At 39.0% G+C, this 18076-nt stretch overlaps 1 protein-coding gene across 6 annotated transcripts in view; it reads left to right on the top strand.

The window, feature by feature from the left end:
• The window catches only part of NCOR1 (nuclear receptor corepressor 1), a 75335-nt gene extending 57650 nt beyond the window's left edge, over positions 1–17685 (top strand). For all 6 annotated transcript variants that reach the window (XM_040617050.1, XM_040617067.1, XM_040617036.1 and 3 more), the window contains 17 exons: positions 208–464; positions 975–1335; positions 1875–2099; positions 2878–3087; positions 4628–4777; positions 5363–5536; positions 6006–6171; positions 6449–6945; positions 7402–7530; positions 8084–8241; positions 8491–8708; positions 9122–9259; positions 11227–11369; positions 12651–12704; positions 13616–13837; positions 14395–14577; positions 14804–17685. In XM_040617050.1, coding sequence (XP_040472984.1) covers positions 208–464; positions 975–1335; positions 1875–2099; positions 2878–3087; positions 4628–4777; positions 5363–5536; positions 6006–6171; positions 6449–6945; positions 7402–7530; positions 8084–8241; positions 8491–8708; positions 9122–9259; positions 11227–11369; positions 12651–12704; positions 13616–13837; positions 14395–14577; positions 14804–14991 — 3473 coding nt within the window. In that variant the 3' untranslated portion in view covers positions 14992–17685. The remainder of the gene's footprint in view (positions 1–207; positions 465–974; positions 1336–1874; positions 2100–2877; positions 3088–4627; positions 4778–5362; positions 5537–6005; positions 6172–6448; positions 6946–7401; positions 7531–8083; positions 8242–8490; positions 8709–9121; positions 9260–11226; positions 11370–12650; positions 12705–13615; positions 13838–14394; positions 14578–14803) is intronic.
• The last annotated feature ends 391 nt before the right edge of the window (positions 17686–18076 follow it).

Raw genomic sequence — 18076 nt, 5'->3', positions numbered from 1 at the left:
ACTTGGTAATTAGCACTTTTTTTTTTTTAATGAACACTAACAGTTCCCCAGACCTTTGATGTATGGTATTTCCTTTATTCCAGCATATGAAGTAACTTGGGTTGCTTTCAGTAATATATTGAATAATTATCCACTATTATTTTTGTGGTGATTAAATAATCTCATTTAATTTAGTTCCAGTAATGTGACTCTTTCTTTCTGTAAAAGGCACACCAAGAACAACAGCTGAAAGTTTTGAAGAAGGCTTGAAATACCCTAAACAGATTAAGAGAGAGTCACCTCCCATCAGGACATTTGAAGGAGCCATTACTAAGGGGAAACCATATGATGGAGTCACTACTATAAAGGAAATGGGTCGTTCCATCCATGAAATCCCAAGACAGGACCTATTAAGCCAGGAAAGTCGCAAGACTCCTGAAATGGTGCAGACGACCAGGCCAATCATAGAAGGCTCCATATCTCAGGTAAATACAAAAAGCATCTTTTAAATACCTCCAGGGGTGGTGACTCCACCACCTCCCTGGGCAGCCTGTGCCAGTGCTTGAAAACCATTTCAGTGAAGTTTTTCTTAATATCTAGGCTTTACCCAGGGAAGCATACATCCATCCAAGGCATGAGCAAGCCAATTTCTCCGGGAGATGTGGTGGCTGCTAGTCGTACAGTAGCTTACAGACTCAGGAGTGAATCAATTCAGATTTAAATAATTACAAATCGAGAGTGTGTGTGTGTGTTAGTTTTAAGAAAGCTACCAACTTACAAAGCTTAAAAATATTTTCCATGTATTAGAAAAATCCTGTAGGGAACGCATTGCAAGCAAATGTGAGAGAACTGACAAATAACAATTGGTAAGATCCAGTTGTATTCTGTACAGATACGATAAAAGCGATGAACTATGGTATCAGCAACGTGAGATTTTTTTAGCACAAGTGAAACATTGGCAGGATAACCTTAGCTGATCTTTGTCTCCTTTTCAGGGCACACCCATAAAATATGAAAGCAACTCTGGCCAGTCTGCCATCAAACATAACGTAAAATCTTTAATCACTGGACCAAGCAAGCTACCCCGTGGAATGCCTCAGCTGGAAATGGTGCCAGAAAACGTGAAGGTGGTGGAGCGAGGAAAATATGAAGATGTGAAGACCGGGGATGCAGTACGTTCCCGTCACACGTCAGTAGTCAGCTCTGGTCCCTCTGTTCTCAGGTCAACTCTTCATGAAACTCCCAAATCACAGCTGAGCCCTGGGATTTATGATGATACCAATGCTCGGAGGACACCTGTGAACTATCAGAGTCCAATGTCCAGGAGTTCACCCATGATGAATAGAGTTAGTGAGGGTATGTTATTCCTATCCAAAGTAAGACAAGAAGTTTTAATGATTTAATTTTAAACTTACTTTTAAACTGGTTTCTGTAATCCATTCTACTTTCTTTTATTCTAATGGCTTCTCTCACTTTGGAGGCTGACTAGAAGGGATTCTAGAAAGCTGCAAGCTGTTAATTGAAATAAGAAAATCTGCCATATTGTAGCATGGAGGTGGGAAGGCAATTCAGTTCCAATTTGCATTTGATTCTGGATCACATTTAGAGGGTTACTTACAAGGGTAATGTTTTAAGGGCAGAAGCTATTGCTGAATTACAGAGTTATCTAGATGACGAACATAGTATGGTGAAGTGTAAGCAATCTTAGTGTCAGGATTTTTAGGTTTAGGATTTGGATTTTTCACCAGAGATAGTTTGTGATATAAAATATTCTCTGTGTTTTAATGTATCAGATTGCAGCGTCTTCTAGAACATTCCTTGGCAGCCAGTGTATAATTACAGCTGAATTTTCTATGGAAAAATATGTATTAATTTGGGGTTTTCATTGTTTTTAGCTGGAATATCTTCTGGGAAGCCAGCAAATCACGAAAGGAAAAACACACTTACTCCAACACAGAGGGAGAGTGTGCCAGCAAAATCTCCAGTCCCAGGGGTTGATCCTGTAGTAACTCACAGTCCTTTTGACCCTCATCACAGAGGAGCAACACCTGAAGTTTATAGGAGTCACCTCCCTCCTCATTTAGATCCTGCTATGCCATTTCATAGGGCTCTGGATCCTGGTAAATATGTTTGTGTTGGGTTTTTTAGTTTTAGAAATATCATATGATTTGCACAGAAAAGATACCTTTAAATGGTAATTAGTAATAGCCAGATATAACTTATAAGAAGTTATATATATACACACTGTTGTGGTTTGATTTCAGTTTAGCGGAGGTTTAATATCTAACCAGGAAACTTATTAAAAATACTGTTGTATAACACTCTAACTTTCTTTTAGAAGCTGCCAGGTTGCTGCTTTTTTGTTAATAAGTTCAAACAGTATTTTTAGATAAGTATTTGTGAAATACATCAAAAGCTTTCAGTAAAGCTATGCACAGAAGGATGCGGAAAATGCTGTAGAATTAAATGTAGTGAGGACCTGTCTGTTCAGGACTGTGAGTTGTTCTCACTGAAAGATTGTCAGGTTAACCCTGGTGATACTAAATACAGTAGACTTCCTTTTAATCTATCCATCAGTGCCTTGTGCAAGGTATTGTAACCTTCCTCAGGTATTTCAGCCCTTCACATCTTCAGAACTTCAGGATATATATTTCTAATCAAGTCTCTTCTCTAACGCATATCTCCAATCTGGGTTATTTAGCCTGCAAGCAGTGCATGAATTCAATAAAACAGCAGTATTGAAATGCTATTTTAATTCATTTGACACTGGCTGGAGAGAATTGATAGCACTTCTTGCTGAAGTTATATAAACATCTGAAATTTTCATTTGATATCACCCATACTGCTTCCTAAATCTTTTTTGGGGGTTTTTTTCCCCCCCCCTTTCTTCATCCTCAGCTGCTGCTGCTTACCTCTTCCAAAGGCAGCTCTCACCCACCCCAGGCTACCCAAGCCAGTATCAGCTTTACGCAATGGAGAATACACGACAGACAATCCTAAATGACTACATTACCTCACAACAGATGCAAGTCAATTTACGTCCTGATGTAACAAGAGGATTATCTCCTAGAGAGCAAACTTTAGCTCTCCCGTATGCGGGAGCAAGAGGTATGGCTGTGTTTTTTCTGATGCTCTTTAAAGTGCATTCTGGACATGCATTGTGGTTTGGTTGGTTGGTTTGTTTTGTTACTGCTTATAAATATATGTGTGTGGATGGATGGATGGATGCATGCATACAAGTGCAGATGAGTACATCTGACTGGCTTTTGTGGATATAAAGGATAACTACGTATGTAATCAATATTGTTAAAGGGAAGGCTATAAGACTTAAGAGTGTTCAAGGAGCCGGACGGTTTTATGCTAGTTCAAATTGATACTCAGAAGCATATTTAACTCCAAACTTCAGAAAAGAGAATTATGTCAAAATGAGAGCATTTCAAAATGAAAATAAAAGCAAGAGCTAAAAGGGTAAGGTTTGTGAAAAACATGGTGATTGTTTAAAGATGTTATACTAGGGAGTTAGGAAATGTGTGTGACCTGTTGCAGAGTGGGAAAAAGCCTAAATCAATCTGGACATTTAACAGTAGCAGGAAGGAGCTATTTAAAGTAAAAAGACATGTCGCAAAAGTGTAACTCCTCAAACAGGGAAAATGGGAATCCTGACAAGTTAAATGTAAGACCATAAAGGTCAAAAAAATTAAGGAACAATTTATAAAGCTGAGTGAAGTAGTAACAACTTTAGATACACCAGGAGCAAGAAACTTGGCGAAGAAGCTGTAGGAACTGATAAATCATCAAAACTCAGAAGTAATGCTTTAGAAGATAAGGGCATTACAAAAAAGCAAAGCAGCTTCTTTGCAACTCTCTTCACTGTGGATTTATATTTCTGTGATGGAGATTGTCTTTATGGGACATGAGTTTGAAGTATTCTTTCACATTGAAATGTTGAACAAAGTGTTAGAACAAAATAATAAAATGAATAGCTATGAATCCTTGGGGTCACACAGCATTCTCCCAGGAGTTACAAACCTAACAGGCAATAGTCAATCTGCCAGCTTGGTTCCTGGGTATGATAATCTGTCTATCGCTTAAATTGGTTTAGATAGTTATTGATAGAATGGATGATAGCAAATGTGAGGGAATTAGGCTGGTAGGACTGATTATCTTGGGGATAAGGAGTAAGATCCTGTAGGGTTTTAATTGGTTGGAAATGAAAGGATAAGTGGGTTTTGTAGTAGGAGAAGTTATATTGGAGTTCCAGTGGGACTTGTGCATTGTAGCATTTCATTTTGTTTTATGAATATTAAAAGTCTGGAAAAGGGAATCAATAATGCTGGGTAATAACATTTTGCTAAAAGGTAGGTTTATTGAATGGACATGAAGTGTATTTTTCCTACAGGCAGTTAAAGGGAGTGCTAGAAATGCAAATTCTGATTTAGTATGTTCCTAAATGGCTGGTTGCCAGATCTGAGAGAGTATAATATAGCTTATATTATAACAGCTGGAATATAGTTCTGCACTTGCCTTAATCTTATATTTTTTCTACTAAACATTCACTGCTGACCATTATCAATGAACAGAATACGTAATGTGTGGATCACTGGTCTGTCCTTGAATGGCCGTTCTTACGGGTGTCATCTCCTGACAGGAATTATTGACCTGAACAATATGGCTCCCACTATCTTAGTGCCTCATCCTGGAGGAACAAGCACACCACCCATGGAGAGAATCACATATATCCCTGGTACCCAGCTTACGTTCCCTCCCAGGCCATACAATCCTGCTTCTCTGTCACCAGGTAAGAGCTCTTATGATTTGCTAATGTCTCTAATCATCTGACGTGCTGAGATAATTGACCATCTTTATTTAGCTTTCATCGATGTTTTGATGTTTTCTCAGGTGATGCTTTCTGCATGCACTTCTCACTTGGATAGCAGAAGTTTTCTTAATGATATCTTTTATAGTTACATTAGCAGCTGAAGGAGTGCTGACAAATTCAGAATTTGCTTCATTCTGACAGACCTTTATTTATAGTTATATGATTAGGATGTCACTAACCTGATATTACATGTGTTGAAGGGTGGAATTTGGGTCTGTAAGCTGTCTAGTCTCTAATTGTATAGGAACCACTTTAGTTCATTTTAGTTCATAATAGTTCATACTAATTAGTATAGGAACAGCTTAGAGGCTGTTGAGCCTTCCGCTGTCACTGTATGTTAAGCTTTTGACTTCCTAGATAAGTGGATAGTCTTGAGTGGAATGAGAATGTATTTGGGAAATTTTGCTGTAAGTGGGTGGCAGGATATGTTGATGTAAGTGTTTACAACAAATTATGTTTGAGTGTCTCTTTTTGCTACTTTATTTTATCTTGCGGACCTTCCAGGACACCCTACACACCTGGCAGCTTCTGCAGCTGCAAATGCTGAAAGGGAACGGGAAAGGGAGCGGGAGAAGGAACGGGAAAGGGAGAGGGAACGTGAGCGAGAGCGGGAAAGAGAACGAGAACGAGAGAGGGAGAGAATAGCTTCAGTCCCTGCTGAACTTTATCTTCGACCAGGTGAGTGCACATTGCTAGGTTTGGATCGGTTGTCTTGTAGACTGTGACTGCTCATTTTCTATAGCTGCTTTTTAGCAACATGCAGCTTATTAACAACACGTTACGCAGTTTGATTTTAGTCTGCACTTAAGGCAGGTTCCTATTACCTAGCAGTTCTAGTCACAATTGCAACTTCTGCAAGTACTGGGCTTCTTGATCTTTTTCTCATACCAGTGTAGTACTTAGGGAATGGTGTGAATCCCGGTTATCACTAGCACAACTTGCATATCTGTTTATTATTATTATTTTTATTACAGAGCACTGTAAACAGAATGCTCCCATTTAAACCTTTAATACATACCGTCGTATCCAGAGTGGTGGAGACAACTGGGAAAGGATGCGGAGGAGACTGCATCGATACATAGTTCTGTGTTGTTATGAGTGACCTATTTTTTCATACATTTGTTCCCCTTTGCTCTACGTTCTGCAGGTGCAGAGCAGCCTGGCAGACCTGGCAGTCACGGATATGTTCGGTCCCCATCCCCTTCAGTTAGAAGCCAGGAAAACATACTGCAGCAAAGGCCTAGTATTTTTCAAGGAACCAATGGGACAAGTGTAATCACACCTCTGGATCCTGCGGCCCAGCTACGTATCATGTATGTTTTCTAAGTTACTGTTGCAGAGATACCTGTTCTAATATTTGAGCTTATTAAAAGGTGCATTTGGCCTGGGGAAAATACTAGATGATGAGGATATACCACTATCTGATTGCCCTTGGATTTATTGGAAGTGATCCACTCCATTTTCACTAGTCCAGTTGGGATAAAAATGTAGTGTGACAAAAGCTTCACTTTGTTGTACGTATGATGTGGCTCTAGTTCTTTTTTTTTTTTTTCATGTGATATAATTCAAATATTCAATGTTTGCCAACAGGCAGCTCACCCCTGGAGCTCCCTCTATTACTCAAGGGTTGCCAGCTTCCCGTTACAATACTGCTGCTGATGCCCTTGCAGCACTAGTAGATGCTGCAGCCTCTGCTCCTCAGATGGAAGTTGCAAAAGCGAAAGAGAACAAACACGAAGGAACCAGGATAGAAGAGAATATGGGACGCCGATCAGCTGTGGTTACTGAACAGCAGCAGATGGAACAGAAGACACTGGAGGTAGAAAAGAGGCCTGTCCAGTGCCCCTATACATCTGCAAATTTTTCTGGTGGCAAGTCCCAGGGACAGACTTCATCAGTAGTCTATTCAGAGGCTGGTAAAGAGAAAGGACCTCCTCCTAAATCCAGGTACGAGGAAGAGCTGAGAACTCGAGGAAAGACCACAATTACTGCTGCTAACTTCATAGATGTGATCATCACTCGACAGATTGCTTCAGACAAGGATGCACGAGATAGGGGCTCTCAAAGTTCAGATTCTTCCAGTAGTTGTACGTATCTTAGTAACTATCTACTTCTTTGCTGTCTGTCTTAGCCTTTTAGGGAAACAATGAGATATGGAATGATTCTGATGTTTAATGATAAAATATTGACCTCTGCACAATAGAAACACTTTGCAGACAAACACAGGTTTTGTATATAGTGACTCAAGATTCTTGCAAAACCAGAGTTGTTTGCTTTATTTGGGTTCCACGCTACAACGTGAAATGCAGGATAGTAAGGCTAACCTTATCAGAAGTCAGGAAACCTAAAATTATTTGGTTTATGTTGGAACACTGTTTTGTGGAAGTATTTGTGTCACCATGGTTATCATGAGAAAAAGACAATGTTTTGATTTTCGTTTCACTGGCGTCATTTTAACAGAACTGCTAGTGTTGCTTTGTATAGGCAACAAAAAATTTCCGTGTTGTTTACACCTTATTCCACAACCTTTCCTTGATATTCAGTATCCTCCCACCGGTATGAAGCTCCTGGAGATGCCATTGAGGTGATCAGCCCTGCAAATTCACCTGTACCTACTCAAGAAAAGCTACAGCCCTATCAACAAGAGACACCTAAACCTAGCCAGACAGAGAGTAAGTTTATCTGCATATGCAAATATCCTCACAATTGTGTTGCTTATATTTACAGGTCCATGACATTACAATAAAGTTAAAATATCTTGGGAGTCTTTAGGTGACTGCTTACCATTATTAACTTTTCAGAAACTTTTGTTGCAGTGATGTGTGGAAAAACCAGAGCAAATGTATTGAGACTGACTGTTGGCATTAAATAGATTACAGTGTAGCCGATGTAATAAGAAAATAATTTTCAATATATTATTTAAAATTAATGCATATTGGTGTTGATGCCTATGGTTTTTTACCTGTTGGTAAAGCTCAGACTATTACAGTAGAGTTAAAGGTGAGAAATGAGCTGAAATTCACCTGTGTTATGGAATTAAGCTTTATTTATCTATTCTAAATTGTAGAGACTATATAAGAAAGGGGGAAAAGGTGGTTATCACACAGGATACCTAAAATCTAATGCAGAAACACCTCATCTTTTAAATTTGTAAGCACAGAACTTTCAAACCTTGAAGCTTCAGTAATATCATCTTAACAGAATGACCTTTTCTTCTTCAATTAGATGACCCAAACAGGCAATATGAGGGGCCGATTCACCGCTATAGGACACAACAGGAACCCCCTTCACCCCAACAACCTCCACCTCCCTCTTCCCAAGCAGAAGGGATGGCACATGTGCCCAGGACCCATCGACTTATCACCCTTGCTGATCACATTTGTGTAGGTTTATTTGTATGCATCATTTCAGATGTGAAAAGTTATATTTTGATCATGAAAACATGTGTTTTGGAACGTAATACAGATTCTGTAATTGTTAGCTTTACTTGAGGCTATTATACAATAATGTGTCTGAACTTACAGTCATCTCATTTGTTGCAATCTGTCTCATATTGATTTAGTTCATGAATACGTATGCTGTGGTCAATGTCTGACCAAGATCTCTTTTCTATTTTTTTTGGCCACAATCAGCAAATTATTACACAAGACTTCGCTAGAAACCAAGCAGCTTCTCAGGCCTCTTTGCAGCCTCCCACCACTACATTCCAGAATTCCACCCCTGCTCCAACGCCTGTTTCTACCCGGGCTAAGACATCGAATCGCTACAGTCCTGAGTCACAGTCTGTCCACCATCAGCGGCCAGGAGCTAGAGTGTCACCTGAAAATCTGTCTGACAAGACCAGGGGAAGGTAATGCATGTATTCAGTGTAACTGCAAATGTAACGAATACCCAAATATGATATTTGTACAAAATAGCACAGTGATCTCGAAGTACATCGAAGTAGAGATAACTTGTGGTCTCTTTCCAGGCAACATCTGTCTTGTACTGATTTTACAATTGCTTGGCTCCATAACATACCTCATAACTGTTTTTCCTTCATTTATGCTTAATTTCCAGTCTTTAGAGGGGTGGAGATGTTTAATTACTTAGAACTCAAATGACAACTCAAAGTCATCTTTTTGAGATCACCAAGTATATTAAAGCACATAACAGATATAATTAGACATAAGTAGTTGTGTAACAACTGGAATGCAATTACATGTGTTGACTACTGCTTTACACACACTAAGACTACTTACTGTCTCTGAATTATGGATGTAGACCTGGAAAATCTCCAGAGAGGAGCCACGTCTCTTCGGAGCCCTATGAGCCAATCTCACCACCTCAGGTCCCAGTTGTACATGAGAAACAGGAAAATGTTCTTTTGCTTTCCCAAAGAACTGAGCCTACTGAACAGAGGTATGTGTAAAACTGAATTTTAAAAACATTATTCTGGATCTTTGTGCTGCAAACAGTATCTTTATTAAAGAGCAGTTAAGTGATCTTCCTCGCCTACCAGAAGCAAGTTGTTAATCACTGTTGATCCGTTTGTAGTAGCATTCAAAACTTGCTGCTTGGGACTTGCTTTGAGAAGCCTGAATGAAATGTCATCTGTGCGTGTTGTCTTAAGTTTCTTAGTGCAAGCAGTGTGCTCTGTCATATCTGATAGAAAACATAATAACAAACTCCTTGTGGGTGCCAGTTCTATAAAACTGAAGTGGTTTTGGGGAAAGGTCCATTTTCCATAATATGTAATAAATAATTCAGGCTTCTCCTGCCCGATCAGCTTCTTGATTACTGTCCTGGTGAAACATGGAGGAATGCAGGTTCCAACGCTTGTGATTATAAAGCAGCTCAACACAGGAAATACCACTAAGTTAAGGAGCTTAGTTTCCAGAAGGTGTGAAGGTGGGGTGTCAGGAGGCCCACGCATGGGGCAACCCTGTTTCCCAGGGCTATCTGTCAGTCTGCCAGACCTGCAGTGTAAACTACATGGGGTCCCTGGCAGACTGTGTCAGTGCTGGTGTTGTCAAACATCTGGCAGATGCACACTGCAATAGATGCTTCTGTCATTTGCTCTGCTACCTGCTGAAGAAGGAATAGCACCCAGCATGCTCAATATGTATTTATTTAAGCTTATGCTGGTGAAATTTTGGGGTTTTTTCTGCCCCCCACTCTGCAGTTACTGGCAGGGTTGTTACTGTCTGTGATGGATGTGACCTAGATGCAAAGGGATTTTCAGGGTCGTAGCACGGAAGACTGCACTTTATAGAATTTTAAGGATCTTGGTTTAGGAAGTCTAGTGTCTCTATTTTTAAATTTATTTTCAGATTATTTTTTAATTTAAGTATGGGGTGGCATGTCCTGGGGTTTTTGTTTCTTTCTTTTTTTTTAATTAAAGCTGATTTGCCAGATTGCTGCTGCTTAAACTGGAATATTGTGTTACAGTGGACATACAGTTGATCATTTCATCTACTTTTGAAAACAGTGCAAGCTGTTCATGGCCCTGGTACTAGCTTAGCTTAGATTTCTCACCTGAATTTGTTCATGCTTTATTTTATTTTTTTTTCTTAAAATTCTTTAAGTGGAATACTACTGCCTTTATCATCTTTATAAACAGCCTTAAAATTGCGTATTTTAAGATCTGAAGGTAAAACACAACCCTTGTCAGTTTGACATTTACTTCAGCAATTTTTTTTATGTTAATGTGACAAGTTATGTGCAGAATGTGTGCCAGCTACTGTGAATGTAAAATTGATAAGGGTTATGAAATACGGAATGTGGATCCTGGTGTGAATTTGTGTCATAGAGCAAGGGTGGCTAACTGGCAGCTCTTGAACCAGATTCCAGTCCATAAGATTATTTTACCTGGTTTCCCCAAATGTCTGAAATAGCTTATTTGCTTGGACCATGTGTGACAGGGTGGGTGAGCAGACTTAAAAAGGAATGCATCCTTTTTAGTGGCATGGTGGGGACGATAATAAGAAGATGATTGTAACTAGGAGGAGCAGCTAGGATGAGTATCTGGGCTTCTAGCTTCAACATTTTGTCATCTACCAATCTGCAGTGCAAACTTCAGCCAGAATGCAGGTTGCAAGGCAGAAGGAGGCGCCCTGAGATGACTTCTAAGAGCATCATCCTGTACCAGTCCCCAGCACAATGACACGGTCACTTTTTCTCTGAGTTGTAGAATCTTAAATGTTACCTGGACACAGCGGATGTTCTTAGAGAATGATTAGACTTGTCTAGTCCCAAAAACCCAGGCTGAGGAAAGAGTCTTAAAGCTCATATTAACGTTGGTGGTTTCTGCCTGGCTGCATTTGGAAAGATTTAAATGTACATCTTCAAAAACATTCTCTCTTTCTGACACATGTTGGTCTTGGCAGGACTGACTCTCGCTCTCCAGGTAGTATAAGCTACCTGCCTTCGTTTTTCACCAAACTTGAGAACACTTCACCAATGGTAAAATCCAAGAAACAGGAGATATTTCGAAAGCTGAACTCATCTGGCGGAGGTGATGCTGACATGGGTATGCAGGACTTGGCTTTTCTCTGAATTTTTCCAGCTTAAGCTTTATGTGACTGCCATCCACAGATGCCCTGACCTAAATATGTTTCAAATGACATGAATGAATATAAAGCTATGAATATAAAACACATGTATAATAATTTATGACCAAAGAACTGGAATATTAGTAATTTTTTTCCTTTTTTTCCTCTCTTTTTTTGGGGGGAATGCTGGTGTATATAGGACTACCATATGTAAACTTTTTAAGACTGACTTTGTGAGATGGAAATGGTTTCTGAAAACTGTGGAAAAAACACATAACTAACAAGAGTTGTTAAAATCTGACGTTATTTTCGTTAACTTTGTGTCTGTAGTTAGTTTTGTATCAACATTAACTATTATGCATTTTCCTTTTTGGAAAAGTGTCTTGAAACTGAATGTTTTGTGTTTTGGCCCTTATGAATATGGCTGTTAAAAAGCCGTGTTTTGATACAGTTTCAGTCATGGATACTGACATGGTAGAATATGATACTAGACCTATATTTTTGTTTTTCTCTTGGAAACCTTAACAGAACTTTGCAGCAAAATTACTGGTAATGAGAGCTTAAGCTGGTTGTAAACTCGGTGCCTAAGAAGAGTTTATCTGAAAGTGAACATTCTTGCACTGAGCAACAAATTAACCTTGTTCTGAGAAACAAGGCTGTGTCAGTAAGAGTTGCTGTATTATTTTTATTGGATCCCCATTGTGTGCCCGATAGATGCTGCTCTGTTGAAAACTTATGTGCATGCTTGGCGCTTGCCATTGCTGCTACTAATCTTTTCATTTCTATATTGAATTCAGTGTTATGGTTTAAAATCTTCATTCTCAAATTTGACATAATACAGATAATGTGGGAGAGGGGGTGGTTTATTGACTCCAGAGTTGTTGCCATTTATTTTTTTAATACGTGCAAATACTCGGTCTGTAAGGTTCGCATGTCAAAATTTGCATTTAGTGAATCAAATGCAGCTTTGCATTTTAAAGTCCACAGATTGTGAAATGTCAAAAGGTCAGTCTGCTTCCTGAAGTAACATCTTTAAAAGAAGGTTAGCCATGACCATATAAGATACTTTTACCCTGATACAGATCATTTTCCTGAGAACACATAGAAGCACTTTCATCTTAGAAGATTGAGAAGGGAAAAAAATGAACATTGAAAATAGTTCAAAAGTAATTATACCTCGTCTGTTAGGACTAGTAGTGATCATTTACAGTGATCATCAGTACTGAAAAACTCAATGAAATGTTGTGTTTTAATTACAGCAGCTGCGCAGCCAGGGACTGAAATATTCAATTTGCCAGCAGTCACTACCTCAGGTAAGTTTTTCAGTAAAATATTCCAGAAAAAGTAAACCAAAAGTAAACCAGAAAAAGATCAATGCAAACCTTACACAGAGGTAGAAGTCATGAAATTGGTTAGCATCTCACTTAAATACGATTTAAATGAAGTGTAGTTCAACAAAACTTGAGCTTAATTTATCAAATGCAATTTACTTTATAAACTGGAGTATTTTAAATACTGGTATTTTTTTTCCTATAATACACGCATAATAAAGCCCACCAACTTTCTGTGAGATGAGGAAATTAAACATAACCCACACTTTTACTGTGTTAAAGAGGTAGGCAGAGAGTTGTACTCAATGTGGGAGATAACTCAAGATTCAGATATAAAAGTTGTGCCACAGATTGACTTTACATTATTTTGGTCGGTCGTTACCCCTTCTGTCTTTTAACTGGAGAAATTACTGATCTCCATTAATTTAGATGGAGGGCAAGCTTTCGGAATAAATATTTGCTGTGTATCACATTTCATAAGGCAAATTAGTATGGATTATTAATGAGAGAAATATTCTTCTGGTCTCCTTTCTTACAATTGAATAATAGCTGCAGATTTTACTTAATATGCTATCACAATCAGCACGCTCAGCTTCCTTTGCTATTTAAAAAACGCCAATAAAACAGAAAAATTTACCCTTTTGCAAAGAGTCTGACACTCAGTGGCACCACTGACGTAGCCCTTCAGTGTTGGCATGTCTAACTTGTAGCCATTGTGAGCTGCTTTGGAGAATGTAGCTTTGTGTTAAAAACATTCTAATCTTTGGTTGTTTTTTACCCCCCACACCTTTCTGCTTCTAAAATCTTTTCCCATATCCCTTTGTAATTTCTCTGAGATATGTTTTTTTGCCACCCCTCCCACGTTTTCCTGTATGTTTTCTTTTATCTCCCAGGTGCAGTCAGTTCTAGGGGTCATTCCTTTGCAGATCCTGCCAGTAATCTGGGTTTGGAAGACATTATTAGGAAAGCATTGATGGGAAACTTTGATGACAAGAGTGAGGAGCATGGAGTTGTAATGTCACAGTCTATTGCGGTAGCACCTGGCACTTCCAGTGCTGCGGTATCAGCAAGTAACGAGACGCGTAGGGAAGAAGCTAATCCGTCACCGAATTCAGGTGAGGTCTAAATATTTAATGGCTGTGAAGAAATACATAAATTAAGTGTTTGAATGAACTTGTTGTCGCTGAAAATCGGTCTTTCCTCTGGAAGTGATAGAGATGCTGTTTCCATTCCCTGAAGTGGTCTTGGCTTTCAAAATAGTGCTGGTGACTTCCGAAGTGTTAGCCACTATTTCTTGGGAGAAGGACAATACTGATGGAATGGGGAAGAGATAGCAGCGTGTATTAGGTACCTGAAGCTTCTTGGTGGTTTGATGAAAATCCACGTGTAGCACATCACCTATAAGGAACACGCAACAGTGGGAGCTACCTTGAACTGAAAACATCCCCCTTCCTGAAAGTGGAAATATAACCCCATTGTGATAAGAATAGGGTTTTTCTAGCAATACTGTGTTAGAAGACTAGCCTGTATGGTCACCAGTCATAGTAAATCATTTCAGAAGGCACTAGTGTGAAACTCCCGTTTGCTGCTGTGTGATAAATTACAGAAACAAACATACAGAGGCTAAAATGCAGTGGAACATTTTTGTAAAATCTGTCCCTTCTATTTCCAGGAGGGGGAGTCAGCAAGCAGAAGCTAATCGGCAAGTCAAACAGTAGGAAGTCCAAGTCTCCAATTCCTGGACAGGGATATTTGGGAACCGAAAGACCTTCTTCTGTCTCATCTGTGCATTCAGAAGGGGACTACCACAGACAGACTCCAGTGTGGGCCTGGGAAGACAGGCCTTCATCAACAGGTAAGAAACGGGTTTCTTTCAAACCGAACAAACCAGATGCGGTATTCGTAGAAGGGTCAGATGTAGACATATTAACACTGATACGTGGGTCAAAAGTTTACAGCATACGAGGATTTTCTGAAACAGATTTTCTGCTATTGTCACAACCAAAACTAGACTGTCTGTCAGATGCAGATCTCTTGGAACAGCTCGTGTTTTTGACTTGGAGAAACTCTCTTTGATTCAGGTTCAACACAGTTTCCTTACAACCCGTTGACGATGAGGATGCTCAGCAGTACACCGCCAACATCCATTGCGTGTGCCCCGCCGTCCATGAGCCAAGCAACCACTCACCAACAGAACAGGATATGGGAGCGAGAGCCTGCACCACTGCTTTCAGCACAATATGAGACTCTGTCTGACAGTGATGACTGAACTATGCAGATTTATTTTTGTTTTTTTACTTTGCGGGTCAAAAAAAGAAATCTATTTTTGACTTGTGCCCATAGAGACTTTCGAAGAGAGCAAGGGCCACACAATGAAGAATTGATGGAGAGTCCGTTAAATGCCTTCTGCACAGGCTGTGCGTTGGAGGATTGTGATCGAGAAGGTTCACTTACTAAAGATAAATATGTAAAGAGTTTTTAAAAAACGTGGACTATTCCTGTTCTACATCTATTTGTAAAGAAAACCATAATGTCTTTAAATCATTCTTCTGTAAATAGAGAGTACTTTTTGCAGTGTTTTTTCCCTTGCTATAGTATCTGGTGTACTTATGTTCAAATCATTGCCTAAACTTTGGGGGTCATTTTGTAATTTTTTTTTTTTAAGCATTTTCTCCAGTGTAGAGTACTCTTCATAACCCTAGCCTCCCTACCAGTCTCACCTAACCATAACCCTAGCCTCCCAACCAGCCTAGCATCATTGCCCATTTAATGCCGTGCCACTTCTTGTGCAGGCATTGTGCTTTTATATAATTTTTTTTCCCTAGACACACTTTCTCAGTGGTGTTCAAGCTCTTGTGAAAATGTTGATTTTTAAGACTGACCCCTTAATGAATTCTGTACATTAACATAGTCCGGTTCGCTGGAATAAGATGATATATTTCTTTGAATTTTAAATTCTGCCACATTGTAAATTTTTGGTGCAGTTGATTTATTTAGCAACACTGCAGAAATATTATTGCATGGGTATGTTATGGTTCATTTTTAAAAGGATAAAAAAAAAAAAAAAAGAACAGCTTCTGGAGGCATACCTCACTGTTATGCACACTGGGAATTTTAACTGTGCCCCAAAAGCCTATCTTAGTGTTTTTCTGTTTCTGCATTTATGCAGTCAGAACAGGCTACTACATTTTACTGTCATATTTAACCACAGCAAATGGCTTATCTGAACAGAGGCTCTGGGTGGGTTGATAAATCCTTTAAAAAGAAAAACCTCTACATCCCAAGTTTAAATAAAACAAAATGCTTTTGTAGAATAATTGAGCAACACACGAGTCAACTACTTGGCTTCTGTTACGACCAGTTTGAAATAGGTACTGTGACTTTTACCTTCCTCCAATATGATTTTAAAGTTTTTATGTAATAATTATTTTGAAGTCTTTCATCCCCATCCCAATCCCTAGTCCTACAAGCAAGCTTTTGGTGGAAGTCTTTACAAATGCTTGGCTTAACTCCTAAAGTGTGCAATACTTCGTTAGGGTGATTTTTATTTTAAAATTGTATATGGTACTAGGAGAGTCTCCTTAATCATTCATCTATCAATGATATCTATGATGTGCTTGTCACTCATGTATATGTACATCTGGTTAGTGATACCACAGGGTGTCCTGACATCCATCTTCAAAAGCATCTTATTTTTTGCTGCACTGACCTCAGGAAGTGGAATTAAAATCTCCTGGGGTAGAAGGACTGATTTACAGATAGCACTGAGTTGGAGGGTGGCATGGTCTGTCAGATTCCAAACTGCTTCTGCATCTCCTTGATGAACAGAGTCTTTGCCTTGAAATTATTTTCCAGTCCAAATATTTTTAATTTAACACTGTATTTGCAATACATTGTATGGAAGGTATAATGCAGCTGTGTAACCTTAAGCCGTGTAAGCTCTACATCTTATGAAAGGACTGTAACGGTCCAGTTACAAACAGGAAGATGTACAGAACTATTTATCAACAGCAAGTTTACTGAGTACTTCAGAGGAAAGCTTTTCTGCCCTCAGTGTGAAAAAGGAAAAAAATAATCCAAAGGAACTCATTTGGAAACTTGACACTGTGTTGCAAATATGGAATTATTGTGCTACTTTTTGAAACACTGCATAAGGATAGATCAGTCAGCAGTCTTAAATCTTGCAGTCTTTCTCAAAGATAGATTTTTTTTTTTTTCTCACCCTCCCATCCTTTACCCTTCTGGCTCAAAAGTAGTGAAGCTTTCATCCTGTTTGTAGACCTGTGCTCTTATTTTAACTTCTTTCTTCCCACAGCAACACGTACTGGAAAACAAGTTGATCTGCCCTTTTTGTAGATTTGAATTTGGAGCAGAGAGTTAAGTTCCATTATAAAACTCACTTGTTCTTACTTTCTTAGTGTAACAAATACAAGGTAAAGAGGCATGTACAGCCAAATGTCTTTGCTAACTGTACAGTAAGTATAGCATGTTCATTGCAAAGCTTCATGTTATTGCTGCTGCAGCAGCAAGACAGCCAAAGTAGGATAGTCACTTTCTCCTAAGATACAGCTTGAGTGGCATTTGCACATAAGATGTTGCTGCTTTTTAGTTTGTTATCAGAGTTCTAACTTTTCCAGTGTAAAAACCTCTCCAGAGCCGAAGTTAGGGTTTACCACAATTCCAGTAATCTTCAAGTATGGAATTACATCTGACCTGTTTCAAACAGGAAGGTGTTCGTAAATCATGTTTACAAAGTGTAGTTTACTACAAATTTTTAACTGATTTCTGATCAGCGCTTTCACAATGCTTTCATCTTTATATGTTTTGTGATTCTGATATGAAATCATTTAAGACTTGAAAAACCCATGCATCATAAAACTCAAGGTTTTTTTTTCCACACAATGTCTTCAGTAGACAGTGACTTCTGGATTCAGACCAATCAATAAAGGGGATCAGTTCTCCATCTGCTTTTCCTGTGTCTCCCTCTTGTTTTGCAGCATCAAGCTATGTTCACAAGAACAGGCAAAACACTTCCCTTAGGGGTGCTGCAGGGTTCCCAGTTAATGTTGCTGGAGCATCTAAGGTCTGCCACTTTTAAAAACCAAAATCCAGAACTTTAAAGGTTGGCTCTAATGTGTTACAGGCATGCTTGTACTAACAGATAAGGCTCTAACAGCCATATTTTTACTTCCTAGCTTGCTGAGAACAAAGGCTGTGTATGTGACTTATGTTCATTGAAGCTGGAAAAACTACTCTAGAAAACCTGCGTGCCTCTTCTTAGCTCGAAGTTAAGCTAATGCTACTGTAAGTAAACTAATAATGATGCAGTTAACAATAAGGGTTATACCAACCAG

This window comes from Falco naumanni, chromosome 1 (assembly GCF_017639655.2).
Source record: "Falco naumanni isolate bFalNau1 chromosome 1, bFalNau1.pat, whole genome shotgun sequence".
Classification (NCBI taxonomy): domain Eukaryota; kingdom Metazoa; phylum Chordata; class Aves; order Falconiformes; family Falconidae; genus Falco; species Falco naumanni.
Note: the sequence above shows the minus strand (reverse complement) of the source record. Positions and strands in the feature narration are given on the sequence as shown.